Source organism: Artibeus jamaicensis, unplaced genomic scaffold (assembly GCF_021234435.1).
Source record: "Artibeus jamaicensis isolate MK-2021 breed Jamaican fruit bat unplaced genomic scaffold, CSHL_Jam_final scaffold_612, whole genome shotgun sequence".
Lineage (NCBI taxonomy): Eukaryota > Metazoa > Chordata > Mammalia > Chiroptera > Phyllostomidae > Artibeus > Artibeus jamaicensis.
In genome coordinates, this window is record NW_026522049.1 from 14,175,918 (window position 1) to 14,197,549 (window position 21,632).

The 21,632-nt window shown below is 47.7% G+C and overlaps 1 protein-coding gene across 2 annotated transcripts in view; it reads right to left on the minus strand.

Annotated features, from left to right (window-relative positions):
* Window positions 1–2,315: 2,315 nt before the first annotated feature.
* The window catches only part of OCA2 (OCA2 melanosomal transmembrane protein), a 156,465-nt gene continuing 137,148 nt past the window's right edge, over window positions 2,316–21,632 (minus strand). For both annotated transcript variants that reach the window (XM_037132735.2, XM_053658817.1), the window contains exon 24: window positions 2,316–2,878. In XM_037132735.2, coding sequence (XP_036988630.2) covers window positions 2,794–2,878 — 85 coding nt within the window. In that variant the 3' untranslated portion in view covers window positions 2,316–2,793. The remainder of the gene's footprint in view (window positions 2,879–21,632) is intronic.

Consider the following 21,632-nt stretch of genomic DNA (forward strand, 5'->3'; position numbering starts at 1 on the left):
AACGTATCCTCGGGTGGGTGAGGATTTACAAAAGAAAAAAATGATAGATTCAGCATACGCCCCTCGGAGGCCCCCGGTACAGCTCATGCACCCGCACAAGTAAGGCAACCGGACCCGGGGCCCAGGACGCCAGGACGCAGGATCTCTGCTGGGGAGCAATGACATGGGAGTTTTTATGTACAAAGAAGAACAAAAACATCAGGACTGTGTTTGCAGTTGCCTCTGGTGGAGGAGGGTGGGAGGGCTCTTGAGGAAGATCTGTATTTTTCCCAAGACCGGTCGGTATGAGTCTTGCGTTATAGTTCGTCTTTTTTTCAGGTGGCCGGGTAGTGCTTTTGTGTGTGTGCGCCCGAATGACTTAGAGTAATAAAAAGACAGTATATTGGAGAAGAGAATGTGGAAAAAGCAGAGAAGAACACTAAAAGTTTTAGAAATGAGGCGGTAGCTGGAGGTAAATGTTGATTCTTTAGGTGGGATTGAATGTATGTTACACAAAATTAGAGGTTTTTATTTACTTTTTTTTAATGTCCACCACCAGCATCAGGAAAAATCAGAGACAGGCGTGCTGGACCATTCAGGTGGATTCGCCTTTTGTTTTTTACCCATCACCAAGCACGTGTCTTTGATTGACCTTAGAGAGAGAGAAACATCAACAGGTTGCCCTCTGTGCCTGCCCCAACCGGGAATCGAACCCACAGCCTTTTGGTGTATGGGATGATGCTCCAACCAGCTGAGCCACCCGGCCAGAGCTGGGTTTGCCTTTTTGGAGTGGGAATCATGAATCCAAGATCCACAAGGCGCACCTGGGAAGGACCTGCTGCACAGCGGGCGGGCTGGGAAAGAATTCTTACAGAGTTGCTTCTTCCCAGACAAAAAGCTTCCTGGCTGACTTCCTGAGCTGGGAGACCACTCCCCTGTCCCTCTCCCTGTCCCCTTCACCTTTCAGGAAGGAAAGAGGTGGCCATTGGACAAATCCCGATTCTAAACTAGAAAGAGCACGCCCTCCCTGAGGGTGCGGGAGACAGAACTGGGACGAGAAGAGGTCTCCCACTTTCCAGTTCGTGGTGCCCTGGGGTTCTTAACCCTTTTGAAATCCGATGCTTTTTTACAGCCACCACTTCCAGCGGAGTTCCCAGGACATGTGTACATCTCTGGGGACCTTGCATGTTGACTGGAAACCGAGGGAGAGGCCCAGCGTCCAGGCAGAGGCAGGAGGCCTTAGCGGACACTCCGTGCGCCCTCCTGCCCTCGCTGGTTCCTGCCGCACCTCGAATGCTCCGCAAACGGCAGCATCTTTTAATTGATTAGAGAGAGAGAGAGAAACATGGATTTGTCATCCCACTTGTTGACACATTCATTGGCTAATTCTTGAATGAGCTCTGACTGGGGATTGAACTCACAACCTTGGTATATATGTCGGGACAATGCTCTGACCAACTGAGCGACTGAGCCAGGGCCCAAAACAACAGCATTTAATAAAATGTTTGCCAAACAATAACATTTTTTAAAAGTTCTGGCCCCGTAGTCCCGTTGGTTAGAGCAGCATTCCAACATGCCAAGGTTGCAAGTTCAATCCCCAGTCAGGACACATACCTAGGTTTGGGGTTTGATCTCTGGCCAGGGCGCCTATGAGAGGCAAGCAATCGATGCTTCTCTCTCACACTGATGTCTCTCCCCCTCTCTCTTTCTCTCTCTTATCGTGTCTTCTAAAAGCAATTCAAAATATTTCTTCGGGTGAAGGTTAAAAAAAAATAAATGAGACAACAAATTGATGTCTCTCTCTCTCTTTCTAAAATCAATCAATAATTTTTTTATGTTTTAGATAAATGTTTACTAGAGACTTCGGGCTGCCCAGAGCTGAGTGCCGGACAGACATCGCCGGCACCGCCATTAAAACTGAAGATTATTACTCTAGGCTGTGAACCATGTAAAGTATTTTTTAAGTATTGGTGACTTTCTTTAAGTCAAATTTCTAGACTTGTAATCAAGGACTTAAAAACTCTCAAGAAAAGGCCTGGCTGGTATGGCTCACTGGATTGGGAACCGTTCTGTAAACTGAAAGGTTGCGGGTTTGATTTCCAGTCAGGGCACTTGCATGGGTTGTGGGCCAGGTCCCCAGTAGGGGGCACACGTGAGAGACAACCTATTCATATATTTATCACACATCAGTGTTTCTCTCCCTCTCTTTCTCCCTCCCTTCCTCTCTCTAGAAATAAATGAACAAAGTCTTTTTTAAAACTCCAGAGAAAAATAGATGCATAAAATACAATTTTACACACTGTAAACTACTAAAACAAATGAAGAGGCTAACAAACTCTAAGGCCTTTTGCCAAGGGAGACTTTATTATTTTCTTTATACATAAAACGTTCCCTCACAAACTCTACGCCTGTCCCAGGCAGAGAATGTCTGTCTGCAGAGGGTGCACAACTTGAACACTGATTATTTTAATATGAAAAGTGATTACATGAAGCAAAACTATAGCTAGCTCAGGAGAAATGCCAGAAGAACAACACAAGCCATGTGGGCGGGGTTACAGCATTCGCATCTTTTCGTAGCCTGACAAGAAGCATCATGAAATATACATACTTCCTGTCGGGGAGCCTTGGGTAAGTTATCTTACATTTGCCACGACTGGCCAGCAGTCCACTGAATAAGAGTGCGGATGCCAAAGGTCTGCAGCCCAGAGCGCCCCAGGTAAGCACCTTGTCCCCCCCATGAGTGGCCGTGGAGGGTGTTCTCCTGGTGCGGCTGTCGGAGCCAGCTTCCCTCCGTCTTCCAGAGCTGTGGGTCTGTCAGTTCCATCCCATCACCACGTGCACCAGCAGCAGGTAGCACATGCCCACCGCGCAGGAGACGACCATCACCGGGAAGCCCAACCTGAAACACAGAGCAGAGGGGATTGTGGGGCCTGCCAGCCGATGATGAGACCGAATCTGAGTGTTACATTGTTGCTGCAAAAGCTTAAGGCCCTGGGAGCCTTCTCCCCCCACAAGGCCAAGGACTCTGATCGTCAGAAATCAAAACTGTGGTTTTAGCTTCGATGACATGGACGCCCACCTCACCTGACATTCCCCGCTGAGTGCCATTTTATTGGGGACCGGCTTAGCATTTTTGCAAATTTCTAATTGGCTTTGCAGAGCCTCAGTCTGTTCCAGCATGAGAGAGTTCGCCTTGAGGATGGCACACTGCCATGTGTGCTACTGGGACCGTTACTTAAATTCTGGGATGTGTCCTGTGATTGTGTCAGCTTCCAATGGTCCTTCCAAGAAAGCTGGTTTCCCGGGAAGGTCAGACTCCCGCAGAGCCCCGAGTTCCCTCACCCTTCCAGCTGGGGGAGCTGGAGCACTGGGGCTGGGAATAAGCTCGTCTGAGGAAGCCAGGGTGGAAGAACAGGATTTCCTTCTGGACTCGGTGAGGTGTAAGGTGTACAGACAGGCATGCACTAACATGAAAGATGTCATGAGAACATGAAAGCCTCCCTCACCCTGTGCATCCCACAATGCTCTTGTGTTCCTACAAATTCCCATCCCGACGGACAGATCCAAACAGATTCCTCCTGGGACATCTGGGACCTGTGCTTTGAAGCCAGTGTTTGATGCTATATTGTTACTGAGGGAAGTTGCTGAAAAGGCCACGTTTTTTGTTCCAAAGAGGTATTTGATAAAACTCAACATTACTGGTAATTCATGGTTAAAAAAACAACAAAAAAAACTTTCAACAAAGTGGAGATAGAGGAAGCATAATAAAGGGCATCTATGACAATATCCCAACTTATACCACACTCAGTTTTAAAACACAGGAAGCTTGTTTTCTAAGATCAGAAGCAAGACAAGGATGCACACACCACTTTTATCTAACATGGTACTGGAAGTCCTAGCCACAGCAATCAGACAAGAAAAAGAAATCAAAGGCATCTAAATTGGAGAGGAAGAGGTAAAACTGTCACTATTGGAGGGTGACATGATATTAGATGTAGAAAAGATTCCACCAAAAGTAACTGTTAGAACTGATAAAATAAATTCACTAAACTTAAAAGATACAAAGTCAGTATACAAAAGTCAGTTGCATTTCTATACACTAATAACAAACAGAAAGAGAAATTAAGAAACCAATCCCGCCCTGGCCGGTGTGGCTGAGTTGGTTGGCGTGTTGTCCTGTAAACTAAAAAGTCGCTGTTTTGATTCTGGGGGAGGCCACGTGCCTGGGTTGAAGAGGGTTCAATCCCCGGTTGGGGTGCACACAAGAGGCAACTGATGGATGCTTCTCTCTCACATCAGTGTTTCTCTCCCTCTCTCCCTCCCTTTCCCTCTCTCTAAAATCAATAAGCATGTTCTCAGTGAGGATAAAAAACCAATCCATATACAGTGCATCAAAAAGAATAAATACTTCGGAATAAATTTGACTAAGGAGGTGAGAGACTTGCACACTGAAAACTGTAAGACATTGATGAAAAAAATTTAAAAGAAACAAATAAATGAAAAGATATTCTATGCTCATGGATGAGAAAATAATATGGTGAAAACATCCACAATACTCAAAAGCAACCTTCAGATTTCATGTAATCCCTATGAAAATGCCAATGGCATTTTTTCACAGAAATAGAACAAACAATCTCTAAAATCTGTGTGGATCCACAAATGACCCTAAATAACCTGAGCAACTTTTAGAATGGAGACCCAACTGGACAAATCACACTTTCTGATCAAAACATTTTACAAAGTTAAAGTAATCAAAGCAGTGTGGCATCGGCATGAAAATAGACACACTGAATGATGAAAGAGAGTAAAGAGCCAAGAAATAAACTCACTGATGTGTAGTCAATAGTGCATGATGAAGGAGCCAGGAATGCACAATAAGAAACGGACAGTGTCTTTGATGAAGGATGTTGGGGAACCTGGACAGCCACATGCAGAAGAATGAGATTGTACCCTGTGGCTTACATCACACACAAAAAATAACTTCAAGTGGATCACCTAGTTGAATGTAACACCTCAACCCATAAAACTCCCAGAAGAAAACATACAGGCAATGAGCTCCCTGACATCAGTCTCGATGATGACTTTCTGGATTTGACAACAAAAGCAAAAATAAACAAGTAGGACCATATCACACTAAAAGGCTTCTGCAAGGCAAAAAAAAAAAAAGCAGCCATCATCAAAATGAAAAGGCAACCTTGTAAATGGAAAATAATATTTGTGAATCATATATGTGACAAGTTCATATCCAAAATATACAAAGAACTCATAAAACAAGCTGATGAAAAAATTGGGCAGATCATCTGAATATTTTCCCTGTGAAGACAGACTGATGGCCAACGGACACGTAAAAAGATGCTCAGCATCACTGATCATCAGGGAGATGCAGATAAAAACCACAGTGAGATACCGCCTCACACCTGCTGCAATGGCTGTTGCCAAGAAGGCAGGAGATAACAGGCACTGGTGAGGATGTGGAGAACAGGGACCCTTGGGCACTGTTGGTGGGAATGCACATTGGTACAAATATTATGGAAATCAGTATGGAGGTTTCTCAAAAAATTAAAAATAGGACCAACATAGGATCCAGCAATTCTACTTCTGGGAGTTTTTCCAAAGTAAATGAAAACAGTAACTCACACAGATGCATGTGCCCCCACATTCACTGCAGAATCATGTACAGTAGCCAAGATGTGGGGGCCACCCAGGTGCCCACCGACGGATGCACAGAGAAAGAGCGTGTGGTACAAAATAGACCATGGAATAGTATTCAGCCATAAAAAGTAAAATTCTGCTATTTGCAAAAACATTGAGGACCTAGAAGATATTGTGCTAAGTGAAATCAGTCCAACAGAGAGGGAGAAATACTAGATGATCTCACTTCTGTGTAGAATCTAAAAACCCTCATAGATGCAGAGGACAGATTGCCGTTACCAGAGGCAGGGGGTTGGGTGGGCAGCAACGCGAAGGGTGTGGAAAGGTACTAACCTCTAGCTATGAAGTAAGTAAATCGTGGGATGTAACGTAGAACCTAATAATTATAGCTGCTAGTACTGTGTTGTAGATTTGAAAGTTGCTTAGAGAATACATTTGGAGTTCTCACAAGAAAAACATTTTGTAACAGTGGGGGCGATGTAGACCGGTAGACATGTTGTGTTATCGTTTTGCAATGTATACAAATGACAAACCATTATGTTGTGTATGTGAAATTAACATGGTGTGATACGTCACTCATATCTCAGTCTGGAAAATGGGTTTTAAAGAAGTGGCCTTTCCAGGGGTTGCCAGGTGAGAGGGGGGTTATGGGTAAAAAGGAAGAAGTGACAGAAGTACCAATGGCTGGTTATAAACATAGTCGCAGGAACGTACAGCACAAGGAATACAGTCAGTAATATTGATTGTCATAACTGTACGGCGTCAGGGGCACTACATTTACTGGGGTGACCACTTCATAAGTTACATAAATGTCTAATCACTACCTTGTACACCTGAAGCTAACATAATATTGTATGTCAACTGTGGTTAAAAAATAAAATCACTTTCCCTGGCTGGTGTGGTAAAGTGGATTGAGCACTGGCCTGCAAACCAAAGGGTCGACGGTTACAGTCTCAGTCAGTCCCAGATCCCGTCCGCAACCCAGGCAGAAACATGTTTATGCCTGGGTTACAGGCCGGATCCCCAGTAGGGGGCGTGCGAGAGGCAACCACACATTGATGTTTCTCCCTCCCTTCCCCTCTAAAAATAAAGTCTTTTTAAAGAAAAAGAAAAAGAAAAAGAAAATAATTTTAAAATAAATAGATAAATAAACAGTGGCCTTTTGATGTAGAATATCACAGGTGAGTCAAACTTTAAGCACAATTAATCCTTATTAAGCTGACCCCATTTTAGGAATTCAGATCTCTCTTTTTTGTGTTTTTTTTTTTTTTAATTCAGACCTACTGCGGTTACAGGGGCACTGGGAACACACGGTTTCTGCCGTCGGCTTTGCCTCTCACCATCGGTCTTTTGCTGCATCTGAAACCGGTCGAGTCTACCGAGCTCTAAAACCCAGTAGCTTGTCGTTCAGGTTACAGCGCTGCTCAGAACACATCTCACCGGACAGTATGAACTCTCTGTGTTCCAGGTAACACATCTGCACCAGGAGAACCCCATAGAAAGGACAGGTGAGCCCTGACTGGTGTAGCTCAGTGGATTGAGCGCGGGCCTGCGAACCAAAGGATCACGGTTCGTTTCCCAGTCAGGGCACATGTCTGGGTTGCAGGCTAGTTCCCAGCAGGTGACATATGAGAGGCAACCATACATTGATATTTCTTTCCTTCACTCCTTCCCTTTCCTTCTAAAGATAAATAAAATCTTTAAAAGAATAAAATATTAAAAAGTTATGTATCATAGAGAGGGAAAAAATGTGGTGTCATCAGAAGTCATGGTGTGGCAGGAAGGGAGAGAACCTGCTAGAACTTTCCCTGGGCTCTTACGACAGCCTCCCGTGTGGTCGAGAGCATCCGGGGCAGTGGGAAGCCAGGACGAGTCCTGAGGGGACACTCCTGCCACCTGGGAAAGACCAGTCTCGAGACTAGACTCCGTGCGAGAAACGGGATTTGGGAGTTTCTCTATCAGCATAAAGCTGTACATTGGGCTCCTTGCAGGAGAAGAGGGATAAGCTGCGGGAACTTTACTTCACGATTATTACACCCCAAGCTTTGCTCTATGAGCTGCACACGCGTCTTTCAGTGAATTTTTACAGCAGCCTGTACATTGTTAGAGAGCAGCGTGGCCACGTCACGGGAGGGAAGATGCTAACGTGTGGTAGGTGCTAACGCTCTGGGGGTTTCTTAACGTCGTCCGCAAAAGAAAGCATTACGTTAGAATTGGGGGAAATGTAGCTGAAAGCACAGTCCTATTCTTTTTTTAATCCTCATCCGAGGTTTATTAATTTAGAGAGAAAGAGAGGGGGAGAGAGAAAGAGAAACAGACTGCCAGACTGAGGATCAAGCCTGCAACCTTGGTATTATGGGCCCGGATCTGGAATTGAACCTGCAGCCTTTAGCGGCACAGACGATGCTCCAACCAAGCAAGCCAGCCGGCCAGAGTCACAGCCTTTATCTTAAAGGGGTTCCCTTTGATGTGCCTGGCCACACCCCCAGTAGTTTCAAGAAAGTGTCCTATCAAAGCAGCCAGGCCATCTGACCCCTGAACACCTGGGGAGAAGGGGGACTGTGGGCTCTGCTGTCAGGACCCGGGCTGCGCCCAGCGGCTGACTCTGTTCCCCCGCCACCCCCACCCCCAGCCACTGACAGCCCCTAAGCATTCTCCTTCAGCAGTGGGGCTCTGTCCCTCACCAGGGTGCTGCAGGGGGAGGGAACAGACCTGTAAATGACACTGAGCCCAGGCCCAGCTGCCTGCTACTTTGACAGCCAGTACTTGAGAGGAAGGCACTGGTGTAAGGAACACTGGTTTGTCCAGCAGCCTGAGAAGACAGGGAACTCGGGTCCCAAAGCCCATCTCCACCCCTCAGTGCACACAGGGGCTTCTGGGAGGGAAGGAGGGAAAGCAGAACAAAGGGATTAAGGGAGGGGGTGCAAAGTTCTCCAAGTGCAGACAAGTGCAGTCCATTCCGATAGACATCAAAACTGGTCATCAACTGGCAGTCTGGCTGAAGGTCAGCAAATCTCCCAGAAGTCGAATGCCTGAGAGTCGGATTCTTACGCAAACACGCAGTTTATCACCCTGGCTGGTGTAGCTCAGTGGATTGAGCACGGGCCTGTGAACCAAAGACTCACGGTTCAATTCCCAGTCAGGGCACATGCCTGGGTTGCAGGCCAGTTCCCAGCAGGGGACGCACGAAAGGCATCTCCTCTAAAGATAAATAAATACGATCTAAAGAAATGCAGTTTATCTACACGCTACATGTGAGTCAGGGTCAGCACTTCCAGAAACAGTGGGGTGGGTTACACACAGGCCACCTTCTTTCCCAACATGGAGTCCTTTGTACGGCTCTCAGGGTCCTTCAAAATGAACTTCCAAGGTCAAACAAGGTCAAACGCATTTGAGAAAGCCTGGCTGCAGAACAACACAGGTTACTCTGGAAATTAACTGCAGGACCCTCGGTCCCTAATATTTGACGTGCCCTGTGGTTCCCCAGGGGTTGGCCGGGCCACGCGGTGTTTCCGAACGGATCTGCCCCGGCCCGCTCTCTCCTCCGTCCCGGGGTGACTTCAGGTGAGCAGTGTCCTGCGGGGTACACTTTAAAGAGGAACGGGCAGAAATAAGGTCGCAGGACCAAAAGTTAGGGACAAAGCAGGAGCCAAAGCCTCTTTTAGCTGCTTAGGTACAAAGAAAAAAAAAGATGAAAAGGTCAGGGCCCGTGTTTTTTGTCTTGGTACAAAAGTACGAGGGGGAACCACTCGCGCTCTGATCTAATTCAGAATCACTGTGACCTTGTGTAAAAGGACTTTCTCTGTCTCCTGATGCAAGCGTCTCCTTTCCTAAATGTCACTCCGCTGTGGCCACCTAACATGTCACCACCCTCTACCAATGCTCTGGTCTCAAACTGGACATTTCCAGGATTACGGGGCAGAACGGTAAAGGGTAAAGGGGGTCAAACAGATGGAGACAGAAGGTGTGATTCTGGATGGTGGGCACGCAATGCAGTATACAGATCACGTATGAAGAGTTATATACTTGAAACCTGCGTGACTTTATCAACCAATGTGACCCCAGTCAATTTTTAAAAATTTTTAAAGTGAAACCAAGGGCCAGGAGAAGAAAGAGCCGCCTCACAAAGCATCCCATCATGGGGTCTGACAAATGTCCCCTTCTCAGTTTGTCAAATGCCACCTGTCCTCACAGCTCCTCATTTCTATTTAGTCCCCGCAGCGCCGAGGAAGTGCCATTTGCCCACAGTCCCCAAGGCCCGCAGTGTTCTCTTCCCCAGGGTCCGTTGACCCGGTGCCTTCGGCTCTTTGCGGGAACAAAGAGATTTTAAGCCTTTTACCAGTCTCGTCCCCGCCTGCGAGCTCACTCCTGTGTCCCCCTCCTCCTCAGATATGAAAGCAAACTGCCCCGACCCCACGCACTGAGTGACCCCTCGGAGGCTTTGCTTCCCTGTTACTTCATCGCTCAAAGAGGACGACGCTTTCTGACTTGCACTTTGTGGTGAATTGATCCTGACTTCCTGAGATCTTCAGATTTCAAGAGATTTAAATGGTGATCCTAAAATCTATTTTTCTGTGCGTGTAATTTATCTTCTTTTTTTTTTTAATGTTCAGCTGAGGCCATGATCATTGATTTTAGAGAGAAGGGAAGGGAGGGAGAGAGAGAGAGAATCGACGTAAGAGAGAAACATCCATCAGCTGCCTCTCATATGTGTCCCGCCCGGGGATCAAACCCGTGAACTTTCAGTTTACAGGATGATGTTCCAACCAACTGAGCCACACTGTCCAGGACTAAGTAACTTATCATCTTTAATAACTGTGTCATAGACCATATTAGAGAGTAGGACAGTTCTAAAAACCATAACAATAGCTTACATATTGGATGTTAACATTACTACAGAACTATAAAACTAAAAACAACCTTAGGAGGAATCACGTCTAAAGCATCGTTTACGCGTGAAGAAAACTACGTGTAAACTCAGTCCCTTCGTGACATTTTTCAGCCCCTACCACGATGCCCATGGGGAAGAACATCAAAAAGCCTCTGCACTCTTGTGACTTACATTTTATTTCAAAGAAGAAATTAACATTGAATCCAATTTTTCTTCTTGCTCAGTCTCCCACACCCTCTTTGTTTCTCTGTCTCTTTTGTCTTTTTAATATCATGATAATTCTTTAAATATATATACACACACACACACATATATATTCCAAAACTGGTAAGGAACCATTTATATTTAAATAAAAGCTCAATTAGGCCCTGGCAGGATAGCTCACTTGTTTAGAGTGTCATCCTGATACACTAAGGTTGCAGGTTCGATTCCCGGTCAGGGCACATGCCTGGGTTTCAGACCAGGTCCCCAGTAGGGGGCGCACAAGAGGCAACCACACACTGATGTTTCTCTCCCCCTCTCTCTCCCTCTCTAAAGATAAACAAATAAAATCTTTTTCTAAAAAGTGACCATTGCTAAGAAGAATCCATTCTTTGCACATCTGTTGCTTGTTCTGCTACAACTCATTTATTCCATATATTTCGCTAAGAAGCCTCCAGCAAATTGTTTTTGCAGGCACCGCATTGGGTGACTCTAGCAAGGTCATGCCTCAAAGAAGGGGGCCCGGAAACAGTCAACCCCGGTCTCCTCGTGGACTGAACTCAGCGTCTGTCCCCACCCCTCCAAGTCCTCATTCTCTTCTCCTCCTGCTGCCCCTAAAAACGATACTGGGGACCCCATCTTTGAAGACCTCTGATTTCTTTGCTCATTTACTGCCACACGTTTGGAAGCCTACAAACCCCGGAGCGACTATAAACCAAATAAGCCAATTCTTGCCTTTAGTAGCTCATAAATCTGCAGAGGAGGCAGACCCGTGCCTAACTACCATAACACAACGTGGTGTGTGTGATTATCCCTCACTGGCTGTGACTGGGCCTCATCCATCAGCTCCTGTGTGTGACTTTGTGGTGCTGGGCTTGGGGCCAGGTCCCCGGGATCACAGGGAAACACAGGAGGTGTTCTCAGTAGGAGGAGGGCACGAGTCCCGCCTGAGACCAGTCAGACTGCCAGCCTACCCACCGTGATCTGTAACTATTTCATTAAGAAGGTGTTGCTCACACTTGCCCTGGCTGGGTGGCTCAGCTGGTTGGAGCATTGTCCTGTACACCAAAAGTTCGCGGGTTCCATCCCCAGTCCTGGGTACTGATCGGTGTTTCTCTCTCACATTGATGTCTCTCCCCCTTCTGTTCTCTCTAAAATCAGTAAGTACATCTTCGGGTGGAGATTTTTTTTAAAACTTCCCCCCTGCAGGAGGCTGCAAGGTTCTTCTTGGGCACCTGGCCCGTCCCCTCGCCCCGCACAAGCCCCGTGTCCCCAGCCGGTCCTCTGTGTGGTCCACGCTTTCCCCGGACCTGCAGCTGCAGCAGCTGAGTTAGGAGCTTTGGTTGTCACCACGCTGAAGCCCTGCTCCCTGGGCTGTCACACAGTGTCTCGCCATCAGATGGCCAGGAAAAACTCGGAGTTTATCCCTGAGTCCCCAGCGGCCCTAAAGCCCTGTCTTGGTCCCCCCCAGACCAAGACAATGAGGACCAGAGTCTAGAAAGGGGGGCAGAGAGGAAGAGAGGCGCCCTGCGTGGACCCAGCGGCCTCTGCAAGTCTGACGGCCCCCAGGCGTTTACAAAACTGGTGCTCTCCTTTTCACGATCACCGGCAACGTGGATTTATGTCATTTATCCCACCAGCTCCGAAGGAGGCGGAGGGGCAACGGGACTAATGAACTGACTCGTGTAGCCTCGGTCCACCAGGGCCCAGCAGCTCAGAGCCTCAGGCGTCTTATTTGCGAGACAGCTTCTGACTCACACCTGAAATTTATCACCTGCGTAGCTCAGCCAGGTTTTTAAAATACAAGGCTTAGAGCAAATTAGCCCTGTGACATCTTGGGTGCTTTTGGTGAACCACAGCAGAGATCTGACAACGATAGTGTTATCTTTTCTCTTCAGGGATGTTTCCAATACACAGCCAGCCTCCAGGCAGCCAAAAACCCTGAGAAAACAGCTGTCCGCCACTTAAAAAATAATTGCGGATGAATCTCAGCAGGGGATTTTCTCCCATCAAAATGTCCAGCATTCGGTTTTGAAAAAAATAGCAATTCTTCCTTCAGTTGCGGAATGCATTACTGAAACAAGTTTTATGAGATGTTTCTTTTTTAGCTACGAAGATGTGTCCGGAGTTCTTCTTTTAATTTTGCTGGGCGCGGACTCCTGGGGTTTGAGAGCAGGAAGTCACCTCAATGCCAAAGCAACATCGTTGGTTCGTTCATTCATTCGCTTAGCGGGCGTTCGCCATTTGCCCGGACCCATAATTCCTCCAGATAATAGCAAAGGAAAACAAGGTACAGACTGCAAGCCAGGGGCACGGCCCATTGGCAGGCTGAGTGTGGGGCAGGCCGGTCTCCTCTGCAAACGCTCTCCCTGCCTCCCTGTGCTCTCAGCGCGCACACCCCTCCCGTGCCGGTGACCTCTGACCCCAGTCCCTCTACAGCAAACCTCGGGGTTCCCCACAGGGACACACAGAGCTTCCACCCGTGGAACACAGGTCCAGGGCCACTCGGAGCAGAAGGGAGTTTCCCCAAACAAGGCCACCCAAGGCCACCCGAGGCAAAGAGCAGAGATGACAGAATGTGTCCGTTTCCAGATCTTTCTACAGGGCATCGGGCTGCCTGAGAAGGCACCTTCTGAGGGGCCCTCTGGCTCCTGCGCATCTGCTTTCTGTGGACTCTGCTGTTGCTGTTGGGAGGGGTGGGATGGGCGGACAGGCCCCGAGACCCTCCGCGGCCCTCTGTGCAGAGGATGCATTGCCACACTGAGCGCATGCCACACACAACCCCGCACACAGTGGGGCTACAGAACACTCTCGGTGCAGAGAAGGGGCCTCGCAGGGACACAGCCCCATTGCTGAGGTGCGACTGTACCATTTCCACGTATCAACAGGGCTTCCAGCCGGAGCCTCCAAGGGGCCGCAGGGAGCGGGGTGCATGGCCCCCTTGCTGCCTCCGCCCTTGTGGGATCCAGCGCAGATCAGCCTTGAATTCTCAGAGTCCAGGTCAGTGAAAGAAATGCACGTTTCTTGCATCGCACCTACCATGTGCCAGGCTCGTCTTTGTCTGCTTCTATCATCCTCTACCCGGTTCGGCCAACCTCCTGGCCAAAAAAGGTGTCAAGGGCAGGCCAGGTCAGGGTCCCTCGTGGGGCTGCACCAATGAACTCAGTGGGTTACAGAAAAGGCCACAGAACGTCTCAGCCCAACCTCCAGGAATACAGGGTCGGACACAAATAACGCCCCTTTTTATTACCAACTCTTATTACAAAATCCTAAGCATGTAATTCTCTAACACAGCCACATCAGATTCAAGCTCACCATCTGAGATTTTAGGTGAAATGTTCAAATTAAAACTATAAATTATCACCCCCACATTACTACCCTAGCAACCACACTCAGGTGGGCGTTCCTTCAGCCAAACCCTGTATACATGACACTGCAAACACATCTGTCCCCAAAGCACCCCTAACTGTGAAGAGGGCTGGGGAAAGTGCCGCCCGGTGTGTGCTTATTACTGGTCAAAGCGCAGGGTTTGCCGGGGCAGCTGGCACTGCTCTGGGGAGGCGGTGCGGTCCTGGGAAAGAACTCAGAAGTGACCATGGGGCTACTGGGTGGAGCTGGCGATGCGGCAGGAGCCGAGTAGAGGGAGGGGACCTAGGGGTCAGAACCCTCTGGTCTCCTAGAGAAAAAAGCCCTGCCCAGGGAAGAAAGGCTTCCACTTAGTAATTCGGATGCTCAAAGATGCTGCATGGAGCCCGGACTGGGTGGCTCAGTGGGCTGGAGTGTCCTCTGTACACCACAAGGTTACAGGTTCAAATCCCAGTCAGGGTACATGCCTGGGTTGGGGATCTGATCCCCGGTCAGGATGCATACCAAAAGCAACTGATTGATGTTTCTTCCTTCCTTCCTTCCTTCCTTCCTTCCTCCCTCCCTCCCTTCCTTCCTTCCTTCCTTCCTTCCTTCCTTCCTTCCTTCCTTCCTTCCTTCCTTCCTTCCTTCCTTTTTTGCATACCCCCTACTGGGGACCTGGCCCACAGCCCAGGCATGTGACCTGACTGGGAATCGAACCGGCAACCCTTTGGTTTGAAGGCCCGTGCTCAACCTACCATACCAGGATCTGACCAATGTTTCTCTCTCTCTCTCTCTCTGTCGCTCCCTCCCCCCCTCCAAATAAATAAACATGTCCTCAAGTGAGGATTAAAAAAACAGGAGGCTGCATCCAGGATGAGGAAGGAAAGTTGTGTGCACAAAACGCCAGGCCCTGTGCCCCTGAGACAGCAGCTCCGTACCGGCTCCCCTGGAAAGTGGAGAAACCCGGGTCAGCAGCCATCCTGGGGCCCAGGGTGAAGCACCGGCGTCGTGGGTGGGCGGGATCACCGAGGCGACAGCCCACTGTGCACACACAGGGTCCGGGGGTCACCCATGCAGGGGCAGGTCCGCCCTGTTCTGCTCCCCACTTACCACCTGAAATCCCCACAGAAGCCTACGCAGGACCCCGCCGGTACCAGAGGTGCCGCGACCTCGGAGACCTGTGGGTGTGAGAGGGACCCGGGCGGCTGTCGGTTCAGCAGTCACACAGTGAAGATCCATTCGTCACACTCAGGGCGCACTGACGGCGTGTCCCTTGCTGCAGGTTAAGAAATGATTTTGAACTCCCGACACTGCCCTGTGTCCGTGCGGCCTCAAGGGTGAGGCTGCAGCTGCTGTGTGAGCGGCCCTTTGGCAGGGCCGGTGACTCAGTAGCTGACGCGCCCCATTCCCGGGGGGGGGGGGGTTAGTGTCAACCTCGGCACATGGCAGGGACACACGTCAGGGCTTCTCCTGCCCTCCCAGCGCATTTCTAAACTGTTCTCTGTGAGGTCCTTCCGCTGTCCCCAAAATGTCCCCCTATGGGAAGTACAGCAGGGATCCCGAGGCCACCACCACTTCCAGTCCTTTCCTCTTGCTGCATCTTAATATACAGATTAGGGGCTAACACGGAAACAGCAAAAAAAGTTTTATAAGAAGTAAATGGATGGAAGGATCTTTAATTTTTTATTGATTTGATTTTATTTTTCCAAGGTCATTTATTTATTTTTGGAGGGAGGGGAAGGGAAGGAGAAAGAGGGAGAGTGCGTGGTTGCCTCTCGCGCGCCCCCTACTGGGGACCTGGCCTGCAACCCAGGCATGTGCCATGACTGGGAACTGAACTGGCGACCCTTTGGTTCACAGGCCAGCACTCAATCCACTGAGCCACACCAGCCATGGGTAAAATCTTTTTAAAAAATAAATAAAATAAGTAAAAATAAGGCTGCATATTATTTACAGTAGCCAAGATCTGGAAGCAGCCTAAGTGCCCATCAGTAGATGAGTGGATAAAAAAAAAAGCTGTGTGATATGTTGACACAGTGGAATACTATGCAGCAGAAAGAAAGTGGAAGATCTTACCCTTTGCAACAGCCTGCATGGACATGGACAGCATTACACTAAGTGCAATAAGCCAGTCAGTGAAAGACAAATACCATATGCTCTCACTCACATGTGAAATCTAATGAGCAAAATAAACAAACAAAATAGAAACAGACTCGTAAATACAGAGAACAGGCTGACAGCTGTCAGAAGGGAGGGGTTTAGGGGAGATGGGTGAAAAAGAGGAAGGGATTGAGCCAGAGAAAAAGCCTTGTAGACGCAGCTAACAGGATGGTGATGACTAGAGGCGGGGGGGGGGGGGGGAGGAAGAAGAGGGTGAAGGGGGGACAAATGGTGACAGAAGGAGATGGGATTGAGATGGTGAACTCAGAGTGCAACACACAGAGGAGGTATTGTAGACTTGTACACCTGAAACCTACACAGTTTCATATGCCGATGTCGCTCCAATCAGTTCATTAAAAATTTTCAAAGAACAAAGCTGCAGCTTTAAGGAATTCCATCCCCACCGCGTTTCCTGCGGAAGGGGCCAGACGGGCTCTCCGAGGGGCACCAGCTGCGCAGGGCGCCAGAATCGCATTACAGCTGGACGCGCAGACAACCAAGCAAGGTTTTCATGAACGGAGAGAGCTCCTAATAAGCAGCTTTTAAAAACATGATTATTTCTCCGCGTTGCACAACGTGGACGCCGCGCCCTCCGCAGTGGTCTGGGAAGCTCTGGCAGAGCACAGCCCCGGGAGTCGGCAGACCAGGACCAGGCTGAGCAGAGTCGCGGGCAGCCCGAGGGCTCAGCAAACGCCATTCACTCATTTGCTCCATATGCATTGAAGACCTCCTGTGTGCAGACACTATGCCCGTCCTGGGGACCTGTCCTTAGGGGCCTTTTGCTCTAGTCAGGGGGCAGAGAGAGCAGACAGCTGGTGAACGCGGGCACTCTGGGAGGTGGAGGCGGTGAGGGAAGAAGACGCCAGGGAAGGGGCGGAGCTATGAGGAGCTGGCCCACGTGGCCTCTGAAAAGGAGACTCGGAGCAGCGACCTGAGAGATGTGAGGCTGAGGCAGGAAGGTGAGGAGCTAGGAAAATTCCTTGGCAAGTGGAATAAGGAAACTGAGGCAGGCCGCGGAACACCCTGGCTGAGCAGCTTACAGAGTCCAAAGGTCACCTCCCAGGAGACGACACCTGGGCCTCAGTTGTGTTTCAGCCCCAGGCCCAGAAAAGCAGCAAAACCAGGTGGGCAGAGCCAGGACCAGCTGCAGTGACTGACAACCCCCTGCCCTGTCCCTGACCAACCAGTGGAGACCAGAGCCCTGAAGGGGGACACCTGGGGACTGATGGGATGTTCTGCTGAACCCTCCCCTGAGACCACCCCTAAGATTCCTGCCTGCCCAGACGTGCAACCAGGGCAGCAGTGGACAGCGGCAGCTCGTCCCAGGCTGACCCCCGAAGCTGTCCCCAAGGCCCCCTCTTCTCTGCCTTCCCAGTGAGTGAAGGCAGCCCAGCCTCGGCTCCCCCGTTGCTTCTTCCATGCTAAGCCCCTCCCTGTGTCACTGTCCCTGGCTTTAATAAACGGACTCTCTCAGTCACCGGGACTCATGTTGTGAAATCTTTTCTACATGAAGTCAAGAACCCACACACTAGCAATGGCCCCAGGCGGCCCCCAATCAGGGCCGGGCCCCTGTGCGGTAACAAGGTGTTGTGTGCCTGAATGATGGACAAGAGAGTCCCACCAAAGGTAACAGCCAGGATAAAAAGCGTGGGGCAGCCGAGGGCTCAGAATGTTCAGAAGTCAGTGACAGGCAGCAGTGGGGTGGGGAGGATGGGGGAGATTCAGTCAGACAGGAGGGCCAGGGCACAAGGCCTCCAAAACTGCTGTGAAGATCCAATACACAAAGGGTGTTATCTGACCATATGGGATTGAATTAGCACTTAAAGAAAAACGTTGGGTGCTGACTGGTGTGGCTCAGTGAGTTGAGCATCAGCCTATGAACCAAAGGGTCACCAGTTCTATTCCCAGTCAGGGCACATGGCTGGGTTGAAGGCCAGGTCCCCAGCAGGGGGTGCACAAGAGACAACCACACACTGATGTTTCTCTCCCTCTCTCCTTCCCTTCCCTCTCTAAAAATAAAATAAACATTAAAAAAAAAAGAAAAAATCTTGGAAAATGCCCCACAAGTTGGAAACTAAACAACAGATTTTGAAATAACCTGTGACTCAAAGAAGGAATCCAGAGAGAATCGAAAGTCCTATGCATGCCCTGACTGGTGTAGCTCAGTGGATTGAGCGCGGGCCTGTGAAACAAAGGATTGTGGTTCCATTCCCAGTCAGGGCACATGCCTGGGTTGCAGGCCAGGTCTCCAGTAGGGGGCGTGCGAGAGGCAACCACACATTGATGTTTGTCTCCCTCTCTCCTTCATCTTTCCCCTCTAAAGATAAATAAATGAAATAAATTTTAAAAAAAAAGAAAGTTCTATGCTTTGCATGAAAATGAAAACACACATTTTCGGACCGTGCAGGATGGCAGTAAAGCTGCCTGTGGACACATCTACAGCACTAAACACTATATTCCAGAAGGACCGCCGTCATCGACCTCGGCGTCCCCTTAAAAACCTAGGAAGAAAAGTAAAGCAAAGTGAGCAGAAGAAAATAACAAAGATCAAATCCGAAATCAATGAGCTAGAAATCAATAGCAGTGAAGTCAAAAGTAAGTTCTTGCCAAGTATCAATAAAATTGATAAACTTCTAGCCCAGTTGGTCAGCGGAAAAAGAGAGAGAAGACATAAACTAGCAGTGTTGATTGAATGAGAGAGGGAACAGCACAACAGACCCTACAGATATTAAAAGTGTATTCAGAAAATAATATGGACTATTTCATATGATAAGAGTCACTCAAGAAGTGATAGATAACACAAATAGCTCTGTATCCATTAAAGAATTTCAAATCGTGATAAAAACATTCCTATAAGGACAATTCACAACCCAGGAGGTTTTACCAGCGGACTGTACCTAACATATGTTGCTGAAATGATCATAATTCCACATAACCTCTTCCAAAAATTAATTAAAGTAGAATACTCCCCAACTTGTTCATTGAGGCCAGAATTACCCTGATACAAAAAACATGTAAAAACAGCAAAAGAAAACTACAGAACATTACCTTTTATAAACAAAGAAGTAACATTTTGTAAAATTTTTGAAAATCTAATCCAATGATATATTCAAAGGATGATATGTCATAACTGAGAGGTATTTATCCAAGAGTGAAAGGAGGGTTTCACATCCAAAGATTAAGTGGCACTACATTAATAAACTAAAAAAAAAAGGCATGACCACCTCAACAGACACAGAAAAAGATCTGAAAAATCCAACATCCATTCATAATAAAAACTCAGCAAACCAGGAATAGGAGGCAAACTCCTCAAACTGTCAAAAGACATCTAAAGACACACACACTCACACACTCTCACACACACACAACTAGCATCAGGAACAAGACAATCCTTTCCCAGCTCTTCTCTTCAGCATTATACTAGCAATCATAGCCAATGCAATCAGATAAGAACAAGAAAAAAAGGGTTCACAAATTGCATTTACCTATGTTAACACATGATCACTTGTATAGTAAACTTGATGGACTCTACAAAAACGCTATTAGAACTAATCAAAAATGTCTAGCAAGGCTGAAGGATCTAAGGTCAGTATGCATAAATCTATTGAATTTCTATGTAAAATTTCATGAGAACTTGAAATTTAAAAAAATAGCATTTATAACTGCATCAAGAACATGAAATACTTTGAGACAAATCTGACAAAAGACATGAGAGACCTGTACACCGAACATTACACAATATTGTTGAGAAAAAAGACTATGTGGAGATGAACAAGACTATCTTGTTCATGGCTGGAAGAATTAATAGTGTTAAGTCAATTCTTCCTTTTTTTTTTAAAGATTTTATTTATTTAGCCCTGGTTGGTGTAGCTCAGTAGATTGAGCACGGGCCTGTAAGGCAAAGGGTTGCTGGTTCAATTCCCAGTCAGGGCACATGCCTGGGTTGCGGGCCAATTCCCAGCAGGGGGCACATGAGAGGCAACCACGCATTGATGTTTCTCTCCTACTCTTTCTCCTTCCCTTCTCCTATCTCTATAAATAAATAAATTAAAATGTTTTTAAAAAAAGATTTTATTTATTTATCTTTAGAGGGTAAGAGAAGGAGAGAAATATCAATGCATGGCTGCCTCTCATGTATCCCACACTGGGAACTGGCCTGCAACCCAGGCATGTGCCCCGACTGAGAATCGAACTGTGATTCTTTGGTTCACGGGCCTGCACTCAATCCACTGAGCTACACCAGCCAGAGCAGAAATCGATTCTTTCTAAATTGTTCTATAGAGTCAAAGCAATCCCAGTAAGAATTTCAAAAGACTTGTTTTAGAAGTTGACAAACAGATTCTAAAATTTGTATGAAAATGCAAAGAAACTAAATTAGCCAAAACAAGGCCAGAAAAGAAGAACCAAGAGGAAGAAATGACACTGCCTTTAAAAAAAAAAAGAAGAGAAAGAATAAAAGAAAGAAAAGGAGGAGGAGGAAGAGAAGGAAGAGAAAAAGGGAGGAGGGGGAAGAGGAGGAGGAGGAGGAGGAACAGGGAGAAAGACAATGAGAAAAACAACAGCTTGAGTCCATACCTCACAGCTTATACAAAAATTAACTCAAAATGGACCAAAGACCTAAATGTGAAACAAAAAAAACTTTAAAATGTGTGGAAGAAAACAGAGGGAATAAACCTTTGTTACCCTAAATTAACCAAAGATTTCCTACATACAACACCAGAAGCTCAATCTTAAAGAAAATTGATTAATTGGACATCTTTGAAATTTAAAATTTCTCCTCAAAAGACACTTAAAAGAATCCATAGAAAAGCCACAGACTGGAAGAAAATATTTGCAAAGTAAATATCTCATAAAGAACTTGTACCTAGACTATACAAGAGCTCTTAAAACTCAACAATAAGAACCACAGAGAGACCCTAAGTTAAGTACTTCCACTTCTGGGGATACACTGAAAAGAATGAAAGTCAGAACCGGTACAGACATTTGTGCACCTGTGATCCTAACAGCATAGTTCGCGAAGGTGGAAGCAACCCAAGTGTCCACAGGTCAATGAATGGATGAGCAAAACGTGGTCCGTACACACAGGGCATACCATTCAGTCTTCAGAAAGAGGGAAATTCTCACATGCATGACAACATGGGTGAACCATGAAGGCATGATGCTGAATGAAGTCAGTCATGAAAGGACACATGCTGCATGACTCCATTTATCTGGGGCTCCTAGTCACAAACTCATAGAGGCAGAAAGTAGCGCCCTGGCTGGTGTGGCTCAGTAGATTGAGTGCCAGCCTGCGAACCAAAGGATCCTAATCAGGGCACATGCCTGCGTTGCGGGCCAGGTCCCCAGTAGGGGGCGCGCAAGAGGCAACCACACATTGAGGTCTCTGCCTCCCTTTCTCCCT